General features: G+C 43.0%; 1 protein-coding gene across 1 annotated transcript in view; it reads left to right on the top strand.

Annotated features, from left to right (window-relative positions):
* Positions 1 to 2,715: 2,715 nt before the first annotated feature.
* The window catches only part of DNAJC6 (DnaJ heat shock protein family (Hsp40) member C6), a 53,903-nt gene continuing 35,813 nt past the window's right edge, over positions 2,716 to 20,805 (top strand). Inside the window, 4 exon segments of the mRNA XM_015415815.1 lie at positions 2,716 to 2,956; positions 16,970 to 17,120; positions 18,624 to 18,664; positions 18,667 to 18,797. Of these exon segments, the coding sequence (XP_015271301.1) occupies positions 2,716 to 2,956; positions 16,970 to 17,120; positions 18,624 to 18,664; positions 18,667 to 18,797 (564 nt within the window).

The raw sequence follows: 20,805 nt of genomic DNA, 5'->3' as shown, positions 1-20,805 counted from the left end.
TGTTGTCACACTTTGACATGCACGTGTTAATACTTATATCCCACCTTTTATAATGTGGCAGGAAACCATATTAAACCATTAGAATTAGAAAGTAATAAAAGGGGGGAAAGGGAAGACTTTATCAGAATGACAGCTAGTACCAATACACAGCATAAAAGTTAGTGATCACTTGTTCCAAGTGCCCTCTGGAACAATGGTTTTTACTTGCAATCTGAACCAACACAGTGTTGGTGCCAAACAAATATCATTTGGGAAGGGTTTCCATAATGAATTCAGAAGATCCAATCTTGATGAACCACCCACTGCTGCTCAGATAGAGTGTGTAGTAGTGGTTAGAGTTGTCAGACTAGGATCTGGGAAACATCGGTTTGAATTCCCACTCTACCGTGGAGGCTTGCTGGGTAACCTTGGGCTAGTCACATATTCTCAGCCTAATCTACCTCACACAATGGAGAAGGGGACAATGTTGTAAACCGCCTTAGGTCTCCATTTGAGAGAACAGTAGGATATAATAAGAAAAACTGAATAATATAAGAATGGGAATCAGAGGCCCACTGTGACCTGAATAAATAGTTTGTATGGAAGAAAGCAGTCATCATCATAAGTGAAGTTACCAATTCAAATGGTTCGTTTCAGTTAATACTCTGGTCCAGCTAGAGTCTAAATTACTGGTTGCTACCAAACTGTCTTTAAATGCAAACCCATGTGAACCTGTTAAAGTAATCTAATCTGATGTTCCCAGTACATGTGGTGGCCAATTCTTGGGAGCAGTCAAAGTGCCAAAGTAGATGTTAGGGTGTCCACAGGTCTGACCCATGGATGCCAACACCATTTTAAAGTGATTTTAAAATGCTACTAGGGCCTGGTCATCATTGGGCCTGCAGCTTGGTGGGTTGAGGCACTCTTGTCCTTCTCCTGCGCCTTTTCAAATGCTGGAATAGCTGCACCTGCCCACAGCTGTGTCAGTCTTTGAAAAGCACGTGCGCGGGGGGGACAGGACACAAGGACATCTCATCCCTCTATTTATTTATCTTTGGATTTATATCCCGCCCTCCCTGAAGGCTCAGGGCAGCTCACAAGGGGCATGAATGCCCAAGTTAAAACACAAAACAATACAGAAAATATAAAATACAATAAATACAGTTCGCTAAAAATTTCTTTACGGTGCTCCAAAATATTTAATTATAAAATTCAAGATGGGGTTCTATGATTATTTATACTAGAAGCAACAAACAGCAGTAATAATAATAATATATAACAGCGACAGTATACATCCCTACAGCATCGTCCTCTGCTAGGAACGTCTCGTGCCCTCCAATAGTACCCACTCTGAAGATGGTCAATTTGCGGGAAGAGGGGGGCGTAGATGGAATGATGGTCATGATGGTGACATAACAATGGTGGCGTAATGATGGTGGCGGTGGCTCCTACTCGAAAGCCTGGCGGAAGAGCTCTATGGTATGGCCTCACTAACTTTATAAATCACTTTAAAATGGCAGCAGTGCCTTTGGGTCAGACCTGTGGATGTTGTCATATCTAGTTTGGCTCTTAAACAGGTTTACTCCCAAGTCCCATTGTATGTAATGTAGTTTACTCCCAAGAGATTGTTCTTAGACATTCAGCTACCACCAATATCTGGACCTCCAGGAGCAACTTGGAATCTGAGCTGCAATTCCATTCAGAACAGGCTTTTGGTGTAGTCCTTTGTCCTCCTGTTTCCTGGACTAACAACATCCTTGTCTGGATTACATCTGAATTTACACAGACACAAACCCAGTGCTTCCCTGATTCTGTTGCTTTACAATCCTATTCTATGAATCTGGTTGGGGCATCCCGATCAACTTTGCTCTTGATTTGAATGTCAGTTTCCTGGTTAGAAATCTGAAGTGTGGCATAAAGGTTTCCGCCTTCCATTCTCTCCTTTTGTGTAAAAAAAAAATGGCCTTTCCTAAATTAGTGAAGAACTAAACCAACCAAAACCCTGGGGAGATTCATTGGCAAGATGTGCTCTGGAATGGGGGATGGAAACCTGTGTATGTGATGGGATATAGGCAAAGTTCAGCTTTTGTATTAATATGATGTTTGCTGTTACACTGACTAACTTCCAATCTATTGAAAACACTATGATGCAGGATGCTATCAATGCTGCATTTCCTCTGCTGGGCTCTGGAATTTGAAGCACAAAAACCACGTCCTTTCAAAACTAGTCTTCAATAGGATTAGTTATGTTGGAAGAAGAAGAAAAAGTCTTCTGATTGCATTCCCATTTAATTGCCTCTTTCCCGCCTGGTGATGGTCTGTTGTCCCCCTCCACCGCTTTTTTCTATGCTGGATTGGAAAGCTAAGCGGCCAGGCAGGCACAGCCAAGCCGCCTCCTGGTTTGCTTCCGGGCACCGTCTCCCGAAAGCCACGGGCTCCTAGCCGAAAGGACCCGGCTCCCGTCTGTAGCCGCGATCGGGGCGTGACTTGCCAAGGTTGCTCCAATCGCTGCCAGGCAGAGAGGCGGGGACGAGAGGAGAGGGGCGGAGTGAACACCGCGCACACCCAGCCAGCAAAGAAGGCCCTGCCGGGGCTGTGGCCCCTCTCTGGGTGTGTGGCTGCCGCCGCCTCCGCCTCTCGGGAAAGGTTATGCACTTGTGATTTCCCTTTCCCCCTCCTCTTCCTCCCCGCTTCCCTCTTTATGTCAAGCGGAGACTCTTTCTGTCTGACTCGCCCATGAGCCTCCTCGGGAACTACCGGAAAAAGACCAACAATGATGGCTATGAATCTTTGCAGCTGGTGGACAGCAACGGTGACTTCTGCGGCAGCCGGGAGGGAACCGGCGGCGGCGGCGGCAGCAGCATCAGCAAACAGGGGGTGATCCCGGCGGTGGTCGCGGCGGCGGCGGCGGCAGCGAGGAGCCCAGTGCGACAGCAGCATCAGCCGCTCGACTGCAGCAGCACCATGGACAGCTCAGGTAGCGAGTTGAACTTCTTTGACTCTGTGCGGAGGCGCGAGGGAGGCGGTGGGTGATGATGGGAGATCACATTACAGCCCCACCTTCTTCTCCCAGCAAGAGCCGCCAGGCCCAGGCGTGGACTGAGGCTGACGGAGCTGGACATGATCCAGGCCTTCCTCCGGTTTCGAAGGAGGAGAAACCTGAGACGGCCTAAGTGCTGCAATTTTAACAAGCCCTTAAGGCCGCCTAATGAGGGAAACTATCCCAGCTGTCACTGTTTGCTGTTAATTGATGGGGAAAGGGGTGACGAGAGACACGGAGGAACTGCTGAGGCCGGGGTATTGTTCTCAGAGGTTGTGCGGAAGGGAGCGAGATGGAGAGGGATCCTTATCGCTCTTGCTGATAATCTTCTTCGTGATGCACCAGAAATTGGTGTTAATACTGAGGCAATTCATAGAAGGACAATAAAAGGGTTTTCCCAAAAGGTAGCTGGCTCTTGAACAAGGAGTCTTATGAGTGAGTGTCCTTAGAATCCTTTGGAAAGAGTTCTCAGTGGGGGAAAACATATAGTGGTAAAAACTATGTATGGAAAAATGGAATTTCTTGACAGTATTGTTGTTATCTTGTAAATGGAGGCTGCTGAGCTATCCTGATTAGTCTGACTTTGGCCCCAGAGTTACTTTGTAATCTTTAAAAGCACCTGCATCCTACCTGCTTCTCTGCCTATATGGATCTTTGGAGTTGAAATATTAAGGTGCATAAAAAGAAGATATTCGAATACTCTGCTTAATTTGCACTAAGGGACTAACAGTGTTGTCCTAAGCAGATTTATACTCTTCTAAGTCTGTTGAAGTCAGTGACCTTAGAAGAGTGTAACTCTGCTTAGGGGTTGCACTGGAGAGCTTTTTTAAATTATTCCTAGAAGTAATGCGTGTGTCACAGGAACTTTTCTCTTCCTCCCCCACCCCTTCATTCCAGGAGTCCTGATAAACACGACCAGTGGAATTAGACTGACATGCTGTATGCATTGGCTTTTTGTTTTGCCAGTTTGGTGTAGTGGTTAAGTGTGCAGACTCTAATCTGGGAGAACCGGGTTTGATTCCCCACTCCGCCACTTGCACCTGGCTGGATGACCTTGGCCAAGCCATAGCTCTGATAAGAGCTGTTCTTGAAAAAGAGCAGTTTCTGTTAAGAGCTCTCAGCCCCACCTACCTCACAGGGTGTCTGTTGTGGGGAGGGGAAGGGAAAGGAGTTTGTAAGCCGCTCTGAGACACCTTTGGGTAGTGAAGGGCGGGGTATAAATCCAAACTCCTCCTCTTCTTCTTTTTCCTACGTCATCCAGTTGGAGAGCCAGATGGCTCACAGGACTGCTAATGAGAGGCCATTCACTTATTCAGAGGGCTAGTTTCAGGTTGGCCTGGATGGCAGAAAGTCGCTACTGGTGGATTATCTGTTATTTTATGAAGGTGGTATATGGGCATGCTCTTTTAAAAAGATGAGCTTGTACAATGCCAGTGATGCTAGCATTGTTTCCAATGAGTTTTGTCAATGGCTGTGCTTCTGATGTTGGCTTCCTTTTCCCACTCAAGAGCTTCTCTTTTTTTGATGTATAAGCATTCTCCATTAAGTGATGTGCTGTCACTGCATTTAAAAAATATTCTTCTAGTGAGTGGAGAAGTTGAATCCCAAGGCGTAACTGTCAGATGGAGAGTATGACAGTGTTACAAGTACTCAGTTGGTTTTTCCCTTGTGGTGAAAACATTTTCTTTAGGCAAAACAAAGAGCAGCTCATGATAAATGGTTTATTGGCCATGGGGGGGGGGAAGGAATCAGATATCTTTGCACAAAATAATCCTAACTCTAGAATGTGCATTTGGGAATCCTGTTTGTAATATAATGCCACTGAATTAATAGTGTCATCTCAAGCTTCAGACCGCTTTTCAATCTGCATCTGTCTGTCAATGAAAAACATTAAAGTGTCTTGGACTTGTTACAAGTAGGGGCTTAGATCTCATGTTACTTGTGTGTATGTGTATAGCTGGTGACCTAAGCCATTTTTGTCTGGGTCTTGCAGAGAAAATGGGGCTCTTGAGCTTAAGCAGCCTCATTGATATAGATATATTACCTACTGGTAATAGGAAGGGGAAAAGTCCTTGTCTTCTTTAGAAATTCCAGTGGGGTGCAAGGCTGTTGCAGCAAAAACAGAAAGGAGTCTTGCATCTCCTTCCAGGCGAATATGATCTGACCCTTCTCTTGTTAGATCTCAGAAGCTAAGTAGGGTTGGCCCTTGGTTAGTGTTTGGATGGGAGACCACCAAGGAAGTCCAGGGCTGCTATGCAGTTGAACCACCTCTGAGCATCTCTTCCCGTGAAAACCTGAAGGTTGTTGGCCATGACTTGTTCCACCACCACCACCACTACAGGCTAATAGATTTATTGTAGCATTGATTAATTGGAAGTCTTAAAGTGTCACAAATCTCCTTTTTTGGATTTTGTCTTCCTTTGAAGAAAGCTACAAAGAAAATTTTCAAGAAGGCTAGTGTTTTCTAATTGTTACTGATTAGAGCAGGATTCAAAGGTGTTGTGTTTTGTCTGGGATAAAGCTTTCATTTGCATCTAGACCAAATGGGGGTTCCATCCACTTTACCTGCTTTAGAAGAGGAATAATATAATAAGCTATAGAAAGTCAGAAATTTGTGTATGAACTCCCAGAGCAGCACATAATATGGTTAGCCTCTTGATTAACCTGCTCAGTTTAAATTAGGGAAATAACTAAAATACTTAATTTGGACTTTGTAAAATGGTATTTTTAATTTTAAAAATGTTTAGTTGTACAGGTTTCTGCCCATTTTATACACAAACTAAAAAGAATTAACAATCTTGGTGTGCAGATGGTCATCAATTTGCAACTGAGATTATAGTGGACAAAGTAATAGCTCACATTGGAATTGGTTTTATAGGCCCTGAGCCTGTTGCTGATATTTATTCCTTAAATGACTCTCTGTTTGAGAAACTTCCCGTGAATAAAAGAAAAAAGGGAAGATGAATAGATAGCTTTCAAAAATGTGAGATTAGATTTTAATTTAACTTTATGATGGCACATGGCAACACAGGACAGTGGAGCAGCCCAGGCAATTGCACATTCCCTCCATAAAGGGAAGACCATTTGCACATATACCCCATCATGTGGAGTCCAGATTATTGAATTACTGAGGAAGCAAAACCCTTATCAGTGGTGCCCAAAAGACAGCCATGACAATTACCCAGCCGTGGCCTGTGGGTGTCTGGTTGCATATATTGGTAGCACTTGACATCAGTTCTCTGATCTCCCTCTACCAGATATATCTCAGAGTTAGTGTTTTTCAAACTTTTCAACCAGGAAGTGGGTAAGGTTTTCCGAACTTGCACTAACTTCTGAGCCCTGCAAGCTACCCAATAGCTATTTCCTTAGCAGGTGAATGCACAGAATCCTTGCTCACTGCTGGATATATGTAGCACACTGTGTGTGTTTGTGTGTGTAATCTGCACACTGGAATACTAGGAGATCATTCAGATTTATTTATTTATTTGATTGATACCCTGCCCTCCCCGCCGAAGCAGGCTCAGATTGTTTTAATGTTTTTTAAGATGTGATTTTTAAAAAAGGTTCATTTGTAATTCATTAGCCATGTTGGTCTCCCTTATGAGGGCAAAAACACAAGATGCATATTTTGTAAAATAAAATAAATACAATATTACACTGGCATTAGAATATTAGAACTACATGTAGTTTGATGATTTTTTAAAAATGCAAAGCAGACAGAGGTGACTGTGCAGTAGTCTGATCTAAGCCCACTGCTTTCAATGGACTTTGATGGAAGTAACTTTGCCTAGGATAGCCGTGTCTGAGGACCCATGCTAGGGAAAGGCATTTAAGTTCTCTCCCTGCCATCTGTTTGTCTCTACCACAATCCCTGGGGAAATGAGGTATGGATCTTGAATCATTTATTGATCCTCTGCCAGAGAGGAACAGAACCAGTGGATATTAACACCTAGGGGATCTTTCAGGTGCCTCGCTGTTACCCAATGAACAGTGGGTATTGAAGGGCTCTGGGAAATATGATATGGTTAATCCAAAAATATATAATTACATAATTTTATATACTTCAAAGTAACTAGTTGAGTGTAGGGGGGTGGGGAAAATATGGGAACTGCACAAAGGGAAAAGTTTACTAGAATATAGAAGTTCAGTGAATATTATACAGCTAATTTGGGGGCTGCATTTTGTTGTGAATTAACTGGTCCAGCACTTGGCACATTTCTATGTTTATTCAATTCCTGTCCTTGCTCAGTAGCAAAAATTATGGAACAGAATTTCATTCTGTAAAGATATATCAAACCTGAGGCCTATCAACAGATCTGAGCTCAAGTGAAAGTGTGTATGATGCCAGGAACATCTCAAAAAGGAATTAGGGGAGGATCATTTCCAGGACTAGTAAACTGTCCCCCCAGTTGAGCATTTGTTGCTTCTATAAATTTTAATGCATGCAGATCACGTGGGAATGCTTATACCTCTGCTTTAATTTATTTAGTCATTTTCATTTTAAAACTGCCATGAGTCATTCAACAAACTTTATGGAAACCATATACTAGTTCCAGGCAAATGCATATTTCTAGATACGGGTTTATTACTGCAGGTAATAAATCTTCTGTAGAAGGAGGAAAAAAACTAACAATTCAGCTGTAACCGCTAAACAGTTAAAATACACAATGCTTTTCACTACAGTTCTTTGTCATTAGTCTCAGTGCCTATGTTGCCTTGAGACTCAGTGAGAAACGTAGGCATTAAATGAAATTAATAAAATTATAAACAGGTATAACACTACATATTTCCACTCTTGCCAGCAAAATGGTACTAATGCACATAAACAGATGTTTTTAATTTGTGGTAAACTAGTTTAATGTAATTGCTAAATGAGGTCCTGATCCATTTGACTAGAAGAATAAAAGATTGGAGGTGGCGTTGGTTATAACACTCACTATATTGTCAGTTTTGTAGCCTGATCCCATGCACATTGTTGGTTTCGATCGGATTTGCTCCCATGGAAGCGGTCATGGGATTGTAGCCTTGCTCCCAACTGAGTATGTCTGATTAAGGTTTCCAGCTTAAAGTAAAATTTATGTTTAACGGAGTATTGATAGTATTGTTCGAGATGTGAAATTAAACTCCTTTCAGTGAAACATACCACTTTTTAGTTCATAGCTACAGGGTACAATACAAGAAAAACATCCTTAGTTTGATTGTAAACTTCAAATAAAATGATAAAGCACTGTGACTCTTCCGCTAAAGGGATGTTTGCTTTCAGTGGGTATTTCTGCTGGATTTCGTAAAACCATGAATGAAGCAAGCTTGAGGAAGGGATTTTTTTGCTGCCTCCATCTTCATACCACAGCCCGCTGTAAGCCCTCAAAAGATGCTCCTGAGGATCAAGGGTGTGTATGTGCACTGCAGGCAGAAGGGAAATTGGCAGAATTCTACTCCCCTGTCTTTTGCCCAGGCTCTTCCACAACTGTTGCAAGAATTTGTGTGTGTGTGATGTGGTGTTGGAAGATTTTTGTCCACATTGTTTTCTAGCTTCAGGCCTCCACATAGCATCTTATGCCATTCCTGAGGGTCTGCCAACCTTCAAAAGTAGTGTTTTGGGTTGTGAAAGGGAAAGCTGGAAAAAGAGTCCTTTCTGCAGACTTGCTGCATTGTGGTTCTATAGGAGTCCGCCACTTGTCTTAAGAAGCCTTGGCTTAATATTAGCTGGTGCTTTAAAAAGTAAATCTAGAAGTGCATGTTGAGAAAATTCGGTGCAATGTTATATTGGCAAACTTAAGATCATCTAGTGCCCATGTAAAAATTGAGATATTGTTAAATGCCTGATGCTGTGCTTTATTGTTTTCTGTTAGATTACCTAAAATAATTCCTCAGAGCTCAGTTATGCCTTTGGCAATGTCAATGCAAAGAACTAGCCCTTGGTGCTCCTGTACCACTAGTTGTCCTGACCTCCAGTGATACCCAGGTGTTTTCTCTCCCTCTCTCAAATACAATCACTGTATCCAATCCCTGACAATAACATGGCTTTCACATTTTGGATGAACTGAAATTTCTGTTTCCAAAAGCAGCTCCCTGTAAAACACCTTTCAGTAACCTAACCTCGATGTGATCAGAGCATGGATCACTGTGTCCAAATCATGCTTTTCAAAGAAGGGCCATAACTGGCATTTCAGCCAAAGTTGTTAAAAAGTGTTGTGTTCCACATAGGAGACCTGAGCCTCCAGCTGTCAGCCAGGATTCAACAGCACTCTCCAGCTATGAATCCAGTCCTTCAGGGAGAGTGCAGCCCTCTCATGGACAGGCTGATTCCCCAGAGCTTGGTCTGCATTGTCATTGAACTGCAGCACCTAAATCTTGTATGGAATGAGTTTGTTTATTAGCCTGCATGCATCCTAGTACCTTCCCCAGGCATCTGCCCAATTAGCTGAAATAGAGCTGTGTGTCATCTGCATATTGGTAGCACTGTACAGCAAATTCATGAACAATCTCTTCCAGTGGTTTCATGTAGATGTGAGAAAGCCACAGTGGATCCCTGTGGAACTCTATAGCATAAACCCCATGGACTTGACCAGCAGTTCCTCCACACCACCTTCTGGAATTAGCCAGTCAAGTAAGAGTGGAACTGCCAAAGGACTCCAAACTCAGCCGGCCTCTTCAGAAGGATACCATGAGTGAATGGTACTGAAAGATGTCTAGGAGAGACAACAGGGAGGGACACACACTCCCTCTGTAGGTTTGTACTGTCAGAAACCTAACAAAACTCTTCAGGTCACACAAAGCACACTGAGAGATGGATATTTTGTTTCAGATATTCTAGTAATACAGCTGCATGTTTACCTAAGGCTTTGCCTGCCAAGTGCTTTTAGAAAGTGGGTGGGACTTATGCCCAGCAGGGATTCTGATTGGTTGTGCCAATTAAAAGGTATCCTATTAAACATACCTTCTACCTGAACTGTTGAAGAGATACTATTAGAGTTATATGTAACCTTGCTCCTTGACATTTTGTGGTTGGCTTTGCCTTCTGTGGCAGCCATTTTGTGACTGTGCCCACCATCCTGTGTCAGAATTCCAAAGGTGCCTACAAACTCAAAAAGGTTGGGGACTCCTGTTCTGGAGTGTTTGTTTGATAAATTACTTTTTTTTATAAAAGGGAGCACTGGAGATCTATAGTGTTTGTTTTATTTCCAAAGAGGCTCCTTGTGCTCCAAAATGGTTCACCTTCAGCGCCAAAAGTCTTTTTGGGTTCAAATACAAACTGGTTCCAAATTGTTTAATTGCCTCTTCCCACAAACTGGAGGATATCCCCTTTTCATACTCTGTTGAATGTTATATTGTAAAGCTGGAAAAATATTCCTGCCTGATAGAATATCTTGTGTTTTGTTCCCATTGGTGAAGTGTATCTCTGATCATTCTGGAGTATTAACGTCATATAAAATTGTCTATAAATGGACTGATAAGTTCTACTCAGAAAACGTCAGTGGAAAATAATACAATTCTGAAAGATTTGGATTTCTAGAATATTTTGGAAAATGAAAATTAAAGTAAACTGAATGAACCAAGAAGTTTTTAATGTTTTAATCTTCAAATGCTTCAGGTCCGAAAATTAGTATTTGTTATCTTTGTATTTATTTTTGAATGAGCCAAGAGATATCTCTGCATTAGTGGAAACAAATCAATCTCTTAGACAATGTCTGTTCTGTCTTGTTATTTTTGCCTTTTTAGAATAAAGGTCCAATTCATAACCCTCATTGTGTCAGGGAATTGGATAGCATGACCAGATCATTCCCACATCTTTTGTTGCAGTAGCACTAGTGGTTTGTTTTTTAAAATATATCTGATTCTCAGTACGGCTAAAATTGTGGATACTTAAATCCAGTAACTGGAACCATGAACAGACAAGACATATCTTTCTACAAACATGTGAAAAGTCTCAGATATGCAGAAAAAGCTGAAATCTAAACACAAAATTACATTTTTGGGGGTAAAAACCCTCCAATTATAGAAGCAGCACCTGTACCTTTAAGAAATGAATGCCCTCAGTGGATGTTGCTAGGAAACCATGACAGCATTACCAGCCTTCAAACCTTCATTTCTATCAGTAAAAAGAAGGGCCTTTCCAGGGCTATTTTAGCATCTGAGAGAGAACTTATTAGGGTCAGGCCAAGCAGCAGCCACTGGGTGACTCACCCAGACTCAGCTGCTTGCTACTGTTCTGCAGCTGCCAGAGTGGAGTTGTTGTTGTTCAGTCACACAGTCGAGTCCGACTCTTCGCAACCCCATGGACAAGATCCCGCCAGGCCCTCCTGTCTTCCGCCGTCCTCTGAAGTTTGCTCAGTTTCATGTTCGTTGCATCTTTGACCTTCAATCTTTCCCAGCATCAGGGTCTTTTCCAGTGAGTGCTCCCTTCTCATTTGGTGGCCAGAGTATTTGAGCTTCAGTTTCATTATCTGGCCTTCCAGGGAACAGTCAGGGTTAATTTCTTTTAGGATTGACTGATTTGATCTTCTTGCAGTCCAAGGGACTCTCAAGAGTCTTCTCCAGCACCATAGTTCAAAAGAATCTATTCTTCGGTGCTCGGCCTTCCTTATAGTCCATCTCTCGCAGCCATACATGACTACTGGGAATACCATTGCTTTGACCCGCAATGGTACTCCCAGTAGTCATGTATGGCTTTTGTTGGCAGGGTGATGTCTCTACTTTTTATCATGCTGTTTAGGTTCGTCATCACTTTCCTCCCAAGGAGCAGGCATCTTTTAATTTCATGGCTGCTGTCACAGTCTGCGGTGATCTGGGATCCCAGGAACGTGAAGTCAGTCACTACTTCCACGACTTCCCCTTCTATTTGCCAAGGAGTGATGGGGCCGGATGCCATGATCTTAGATGTTGAGCCTTTGGTTTTGCTCCTCCCCCTTTGAAATAGCAGGGAGCAAAACCAAAGGGTTTTGGTTTTGCCAGCCATTTAACGCTTTAGTTTTGCTTCCTGCCACTTTGGGGGGGGGGGGAGCAAAACCAGATGGTTAAATATGGGAGTGAAGTGTTTTGTTTGTTTTGTTTGTTTATGTTTGCTGATATGGAAAAATAAAAATTTTCAAAAAAATACGAGGGTGAAGTGCCTCCCAGGGGGCATTTCACCTCCTCCTTGCTGCTGGCCCAGCTGTCTCCGGCTCCCTCATGCAACCCATTTAAACGGGCTGTGCAAGGGAGCCCAAGACAGCTGAGCTAGTGGAGAGAGACTGAAGCCCTGAACAGCCAAACCAAACCAGCCAAAAGTCTGGCAAATGTTCGAGAAATGCACCTTCCCCAAACATTGGTTCCCGAGCTCTGAACTAGCTCACGTTCAGCCCAAATTTTGGCTCATGAGCTGGTATATGCCCATCCCTACTCAGTAGACCAAGGGGCTGCCCAGGCTCTTAGATTGGAGAAAAGGCACCTAGGAGCAAGCATGTCAATAGCCTGGGTCATTTCTTCATTCCAGAAATTAACCAAGGCACCGACAGGAATGGCACCCTTTTGAAAACCCCTTAATGCCATCTGAAAACCAGTTGGACCTATGGGCTATGGAACCATGGGAGAGGATCATCTTAACTGATTTCCCCCTACTCCTGCAGAGCCTTGGTATCCCTGTAAGTCTAACCCCAGCATGTAGTGATCTGTCCATGACAAGGGGACCATCTTCAATCCCTCACTTTCAGATCACCTTGTTCCTGTCCAGAACAGAACACCAGATCAAGAGTGTGACCTGAACAGAGTGTGGGGCCTGTTAATACCATGGTTGTTGTGGGGACCATGAAAGCCTGAGCTGCTCCTGACAAGGATGTTGAAGTCCCCCGAAACAATGAGCCTTAGGAGTCTTCAGCACCACTTCTTAGATCCCTCCACCAGCTCAGGCAGGGTGATGTTTGGGCAGCAGAGTGGGTGGTACACCAACAGAATCCCTGTCCTGGCTCAGACTTCCAGCATTAGATACACAATCTCAAAACCAGAAAAGTTCAGGGCATTGTGCCAGGGGGATACAATCATTATAGACGTCTCCAATAGGCATCTCCAGGCTTTTGGATGTGCCTCAGATGACTTTTTGGATCTTGACCTTTTTGTTCTTTATTTTATTGTTTTTAAATTTTATTCAATTTAGAAGAAGAAGAGAAGAGATTGGATTTATACCCCATCCTTCACTTGGAGTCTCAGAGCGGCTTACAAACTCCTTTCCCTTCCCCTTCCCCTCCCCACAACAGACACCCTGTGAGGTGGGTGGGGCTGAGAGAACTCTGACACAAACTGCTCTTTTTCAAGGACAGCTGTGCCAGAGCTTGTGACTGACCCAAGGTCACATCAGCAGGTGCAGAGGTCATTTCGGGGGGGGAATGCGGCCTCTCCCCACCCCTGCCTGCCTGGGGCCAGGGAGGGCCTTCGCGGAGCTTCCTTGCACTCCCGCCGGCTTTGCAGGTCCACCGCCGGGCCCCTCATGGGGCTCGGCAGTGGAGCTGCAAGGCCGGTGGTGGCGGCCAGGACCATTGGGGGCGGGGTGTGTGGCCTTATGACACATTTCCGGTGATGTCAGGGGGTGTGGCCTTATGACACACTTCCGGTAATGTCAGGGGGTGTGGCATATGCTAATGAGTTGTGCTAATGAGTTCCCCTAGTTCTTTTTCTACGAAATGACCCCTGAGCAGGTGCAAGTGGAGGAGTGGGGAATCAAACCCGGTTCTCCCAGATTAGAGTCCGCACACTTAACCACTACACCAAACTGGCTCATGGCAGGCTCAGGGCAGGTTACATCAGATTTAATAAAAATACAACATATAAAATACAAAGGAATTGGTAAAAATACAATTAAAACTCTAATAAATTACAAGTATATCCTTCAGCCGGTGCAGTTGTCATCAGAATTAAGTCTCACAGATGCCATCTCTGGTAAGCAGTTCTGACCCACTGAGGGGAGACCCAGAAAAGTTGTAAAGCTAGTTATAAAGCACTTTGGAGTCTCATTCTGCTTTCTGTTGGTTGAATGCATTAAATACAGGCATTGGTAGAAATTTTCCTCTGTCTGTGGATTATGTTCACTGCCAGATGCATATGTTCATTCCGAGGTCAGCTACCAAGCATTTACCAGTTTGTTCTCTCCCCAGATCCCTGGCTATCTCTACATAAAGCAGGAGCAGAATTATACATGAGGGTCTGGATGGGGGGAAGAGAACTGGGTGCCAGTAGGAGAGGTGCAGAGAAAGCCCTACCTTGGAATGAAAGTTCTGGTGGCAGGAGCACAGAGGTGGACTGGTGCTGTGTGTGTGTCTGTGAGAAAGAGAGAGAGTACAAATGGACTCTACTGATGCCCATGGGTGACTTTGCATATCAGTTTGCATTCTTTGTCTGTCTTGGAAAGACAGAATGCAACTTTTGTGGACTGGCATAATGCTGTAAATTAGTGCTTGGAAAATAGTTTCTGGAGAGTGGTATATTAGCAAAAACGTGTTTCCTAGTTAACTGATAACGGAGGATGTTAGGTGTTTTTCGGGGGGGGGGCTGGGAATGTATACAGAATGTTCCGTAAGTGCTGGCCTACCACTGTGTTATAGAGGAAAAGAACCAAGTGACTGGATATGTCTCTGGGTGTGAATGTCACAATGAATTCTATTAGATTTGTACCACTGATTCTGTAAACAGCCCACCTTTTCAAATACAGAAATGATGTGATGCTGCAGGCTTTGTCTGTCCAGGGGATCTGTCTGGAGAAATCTTCTTTTTAAAGACATAGTATGGTCCAGCTAATACTTGGGGTGAGCACAGATCATCTTCTTTCACATGTAGTCAAGCAAACTGTGGATAAAAGGACAAGGAGTAGATTTTATCCAATTTCTTAGGGAAGCTGGCAGAAATAGTGTTCTCTCTACCTTTTGCTTTTGTGCAGTATAGCTGGCAATTAAGGTGATTATTCCCCCTCCCACAATAAATGCTAACAATTGCTGCCTGCTTGCAATTTAGAACCGTTCAATACATAGTATGTAGCTCTGATTTACAGTGACATTCCTTTACATAGCTTGCAACCTGAGATACTTAGATAGCAGATCCTCCATTAGGGAAACTGTCAGAGCAGACCAGACATTAGGAGATTCTTGATGAGATCTTCCCTCCATACTTTAAATCAAAGTCATGGATTAGTTTCCTTTGTTGTTTGTCCTTTAAAGAAAGAAGACAGGCAAAAAAGGGGTGCCTCCTTAAATGACTTCAATCCAAATCAGTGTTCCATATGGCTATAATATTGCCTTACAAGGTATCATAGATCTGTGGCCAGTGGCCACCATTTAACTAGTTTGACCCTATGATAAACTTTGGTTGTTGGGTTAACCTTTGGTACCCAACTCTGACCAGGAGCATGTAAACTGGTTCATTGCTATTGAAAGTTTACTGCTTGATATAGTTTCCTGTAGCTGGCCATCTTTTGTGCTCGGTTGGGTTGTGCCACTATAAGGTGCTTTGAAGCACATCAGGGAGCTCCTGGAATCCTGACAGCTGTTTATTTTCCTGGGGAAAATAACTATAAAATGCACCAAGAAGTAAGAGAGCAGAGATGAATTTCTGCTGAGAGATAACCATCTGCCTGCCTGCAATAGAGGGCAAGATGGATAGCTGTTGTAAAACATGATCTGGGTATTGAGAGGTGTGGGACATGCACTGTAGCCTGAGAGATTGGGGTTCACTTCCCTATGTGAGGCAAGTTCCCTAAAATTGGACTGAGAAAGGCTTCCCACCAACAAAGGGAGGAAGAGTCAAAAGGTTGAATCATCCATTAGACTTTGTTCAAAAGCTAGAGATCTTATTACCCTGCATGGAGCAGGTGGGGTCAGGATGTGCATTTGTTCCACAGACATGGGGGGGGGATATTGGCAGTAAACCTTCTGTATTGTTAAGTTTATCTCACTGTTATATTTTCCTGTTCTTTTCATTAGATTGTAACCAGCAAGCATGATAGTATTTTCCCTGCCTTGTGTAATCTATAGCAATAAAGACTTTTCCTGTTTAAGAGAGCAGACTGATTCAGTTTGTTCCTGCATGCCTTAGATCACTCACTTATGCTTGAACACACCTAAACATGCATGCACAGAAGAAGGGCTGAAGTAATTGAGAAACCCTGCCCTTTATTCTTGCTCAGAGACAGCCTTTACCAGTGTCTCCCAAGTCACTGGTAATATGGGAGGCTGGGTTCATAACTTGGGGTAGTGGCACAATAAAGAGGAATTCATTTTACATGCACATAAACATGCAACATACATGTAAGCATACATAGACCCAGGGCAGTAGGGTTGCCAGACCCCTGGTCTGGGTGGGGGTTACCCTGATTTTTGGGGCTTCTGCCTGCCGCTGGTGAGTTAGCTAGTAGGGAAGCCCTACCCCCCAAAAGTGCCATCATCATGTCGCACAGTGATGCTCTGCTTTTTGGGTAAAACTCTCTTGTTTCAGGCCAAAAAAACCCATGGAGTTTTGCCACAAATGCAGAGCATCGCCACATGACATCCCCAATGTGATGATGTCATGGACATTGCATGATGTCCCCGCCCACCACTGAAATGCCCCCCAAATCCCCTTGCCGGCAAACCGAAGGGACCTGACAACCCTACAGGTCAGGTTTATGACAATACCTTGCCCCGTAACCTTACTATAACAGAAAACACACATACACACCAGTCTTTCTGGACATATTTTTACTGTTGCTCTCTGTCACAAACTCATTCAGTTTCTCTTCTGCAGTTTTCAGTTTTCAAAAGTACTAATTCAGCAAAAGTCCTTACCCAGCTAATTACTGGAGATTGTGGCTAATGCTAGCTTGAGTTTACACCTCTGGATCCTTATTTCTAATTGGCAACTGAAAAGTTAGTTTACTGTGCTTAATGGTAAATGTCTTGATTTCTTGTAAAGCAATATGTGTGTGTTCATGTGTGGTTTTCTTCTTTCAAGGTGCCTCCTCCCCTGACATGGAGTCTAGCTATGGGGGTGGCCTATTAGACATGGTCAAAGGAGGAGCAGGGAGACTCTTCAGCAACTTGAAGGATAACTTGAAGGACACTCTAAAAGACACATCTACTAAAGTTATGCAGTCTGTTGCCAGGTACTGCAAAAATTAAAGCACCTAGTGACCTCTACTACCAAAGCCATACTTTTGCAATGCTTGTTGAGGAGAAATTAGGTCTTACCAGCCTCCAGGAAGAAGGAAACTTAATTATTAGCACCTTTTAGTCTAAAATTAGTAACATAACATGAAGGTCTCATGACTTCGAGCTGAATTTACTAAGACAAAGCATGGGAACATATGAAGGTTGATCAACACATTTTGGGCATAGATCTTTCCCAACCTTACTACTGATGAACCTTTTAACTGGGGATGCCAGGGGCTGGATTTGGGGTGTTGTACATGCATGTATATCAGAGGCTCATATATCAAATGCTGCATCATTGAATTGTGCAGAAATATTATAAAGAAATCAAATTACATTTTGAAAAAGGATGGGAGAGGAATGACTTGCTTCACAAGGCATAATTTCCCCTGTATATAAAATGATTTTCCTTATGTCAGTATTACTTGCAGTAAACCTGCATGTTCACATGAATTGTATTGATGTTGCCATTTTAAAAATTGTATAGACTGGCTTGCTGGGGACAAGGATGGACCTGAGACAGCTGAAGCTGAATCAGGAGTACAAGTGGACAAATTGTGTTGAGTAACCTGTAGTGTAGGACACATTGGGACATCACTTGTTGCCTTTGTCCAACAAGGCTGTGTGTGCATCTGGGTCCTTCACAATGCATTTTTTAAAAAAGTCTTGTAAGATGGAATGTGTCTTGTTTCCCACTAGACAGGGAACATTGGCCACACACTCAGCCTGTGTGAACATGGGGTGAAAGATATGCCATATCCCTAAGATCTAGACTCTAAAATGAGGGGCCAAAATACTCTAAGTGTAAACACCTTGAAATATGATACACAAGAAATGAAGTAATATTTTAATCAGTGTTTTTCTTTAAGCCTGTAACTTTTAAGAATTGGTGTCTATCAGCTACTCTTTTTAAAATTAGGGATATAAATTCTGAAATGAGGGGCTCCTTTGTCATTTCAGTGGTCACTAGTATTAGTATCTAGCAGCCATGTTACACGGCTAGCTGTGGGTAATTACTAAGTGTCCTTTGTAATATTAGAAATTAGGTTGAGACTATAGATAACTATACAGTGTTCAGGTACTTCAAAGACTTGTGTGTGATCTGTGCTGAGCCCGAATATATGTTGTTTTGTATTCTTGCCTTGAAATGTTCTCAAATCTGGGCTACACTGAGCAATGCAAAAACACTGTGAAGCCCAACTACATGATTAGAAGTGAAATACAGAAAGGAAGAAAATTGTGGGTACCTAGTGGACAGTGTTCTAGGCTACATTATTAGTACACATCATAGAAGTTTCCCCTGCTAAGAAAATATTATCTGAATTCAAAGATGTAGGGAATTCTATGCACACTGAAGGAAGCAGATTGTGTGAATATGCTGCTAAATTTTCTTAAGAGGCAACTTTAATCGTATTTTTTTCTTTAAGGATAACCAGTATTTCTTGTTATCTTTATAGCTACACCAAGGGAGAGCTAGATATTTCCTACATTACCTCAAGGAAGGGGTTGAACTGGGATTTAGGAACCATATTGAGGATGTGCGGACATTCTTGGACTCAAGACATCCTGACCATTACACAGTTTTCAATTTGTCACCGAAGTCTTACCGTAGTGCCCGGTTTCATAATAGGGTAAGTGATTTCTGCCAGCATGATGATGTATAAGTCTATCCCAATAATATTCCTGTTATGAAGTGGAGTCTTGTGAGCAAAAATTCTACTTTGTGAGCTACTGGCGTTAAAGTTGTGAGTGAGTGATTTGGCTGTTGCATAAATTAGTTTGCTCTGGAGCCATCCTTCCTGAGCAAAGACAAAAATGTGTGAGCCAGAGGCTAACAAACTGAGCTAGCTCACACTAACTCAGTTTAGAGGGAACCCTGATTGGGACTCATTTTGTGTGGTGTATATATGGCATATAGCAAAAAACACGAGTAAAGTAGTTTATATCATGCAATGAAACTGTTGAAGTTCGTGAACAGGGCTAGAATGTACAATATAAGCTCAGTATTGTAGGCTAGTATTCTAGCTAAATTGCTTTTATAATATCTGATCCATCACCTCATCTGGGGATATTAGGATGTTTATCCTTTTTTGTACAGTAGTCTGTCAATTCCACAAACAGAATTGTTGTTTTGCTCTCACTGGAGTCTATACATATCAGACTGTTTAAAAGTTCAGGATGCTCCAGCCACCCACATTTTTTTTAACTGCACGCTCCTGACCACATCACCAAGTTAGAATGTGAGAACTTTCTTGCAGAGAAAATGGAAGCCTCCCTTTTTAGCTCACTTCTACTGCCACTTCCTGACTCCTCCTTGACTGGGCAACCCTGCCCTACTCAGCGGTATTACCAAGGATGCAGTTGCTGTCATTAGTAAGAGTCTCTCTTCTGTGCCCCAAACACTTAAGGCTGTTGTATGGAAATCTGCTAACCTAGTGATGCCTGCATTATAGGTAAGACCTAGGTGAGATTGTAGTGAAGAGTTATGTTGCTTCCAGCCTAAGGTATTCTGATATGGGGGTAAATCATTTATTACTGCAGTGCAATCTGTGTACACAGTACCTTTCCCACAGTTGTATAGATAGGTCCCTGCCCCCAAAGAAGGTAACTACACTTGGTTGGAAGAAAAATCCATTGAATTTAATAAGATTACCAACTTTCCAGTAAGTGTTCATGTGGGCACATAAAGATGAAGATTCTGAAATACCCTTGGGGATTTAGGATTGAGTTTTAGCTAGAAAGAGTGCTTTATTGAGCCAAACAGACCGGAAACGTAATGTGAACTTGAGACAATTAATGACTTACAATAGCTTCATATAAATATCTCCTTGTTTCAATGTCTATCTGGACATTATACCTTCTGATTTTTTACAAAATTAGACCAGACACACTTGAATGGGCCCTTGAAGTCATATCTATTCTGTATGTAGTATTACTACTGTTCTCTGCAATGTTTAAGAATGACCAACATTTATTCTACAGTGCCTGTATAGAGAAGTAAGAAGCTCTGCTTATAAGAACTCATGCAATACATCATGCTGCTTAAATCCTGTGTATTTCAGTGCAGCACAAGCAGCTTAACATTTCATAGAATTGGAGCTGTGGTCTTTAAGGTATCACTTAAGGTGCCTGCACTTATTTCTGAACTTATGGACCACAAGTAGACTTGAAATATATGCAGATTTACAGAGCAATCTTATGTTGTAGCTGTGCCGCAGCAGCCAGCTGCCACATAACTACAATGGCCCAGACCCTATGGAGATAAGACATATTCAGTGGGTTTGCAGTATTTTCTGAGCATAACAGGGTAGAGTCCATAGCAACACACTGCTTGGGTCAATGGAATGGCCATGTGGAAAGGGGGTGGAGTCCAGCATCCATCTCAGGCAGGGGGCAGAGAGGGGCAGGCCACAGGAGTTCCATTAATTGTCAGCAGTACCTTCCCCACCCCCTTAAAGAAACCAACTCCTGTCAGCAGATCTAGGTACCTGACAGTGGGGAGGGGGTTTGAGCTGTCCACCTCATGGGCATCCACAGCTGCCTCAATTCCCACATAGAGCACAGGATCCCTGAAGGGCAGAAGGGGAGGGGGTGTCCTTCACTCACCAAAGGGCGCCCTTCCCAGCAGCCCAGCCACAT

This window comes from Gekko japonicus, unplaced genomic scaffold, assembly GCF_001447785.1.
Source record: "Gekko japonicus isolate JY-2015 unplaced genomic scaffold, Gekko_japonicus_V1.1 scaffold20, whole genome shotgun sequence".
NCBI classification, from domain to species: domain Eukaryota; kingdom Metazoa; phylum Chordata; class Lepidosauria; order Squamata; family Gekkonidae; genus Gekko; species Gekko japonicus.
This window is presented reverse-complemented; position numbering and strand designations above follow the sequence as displayed.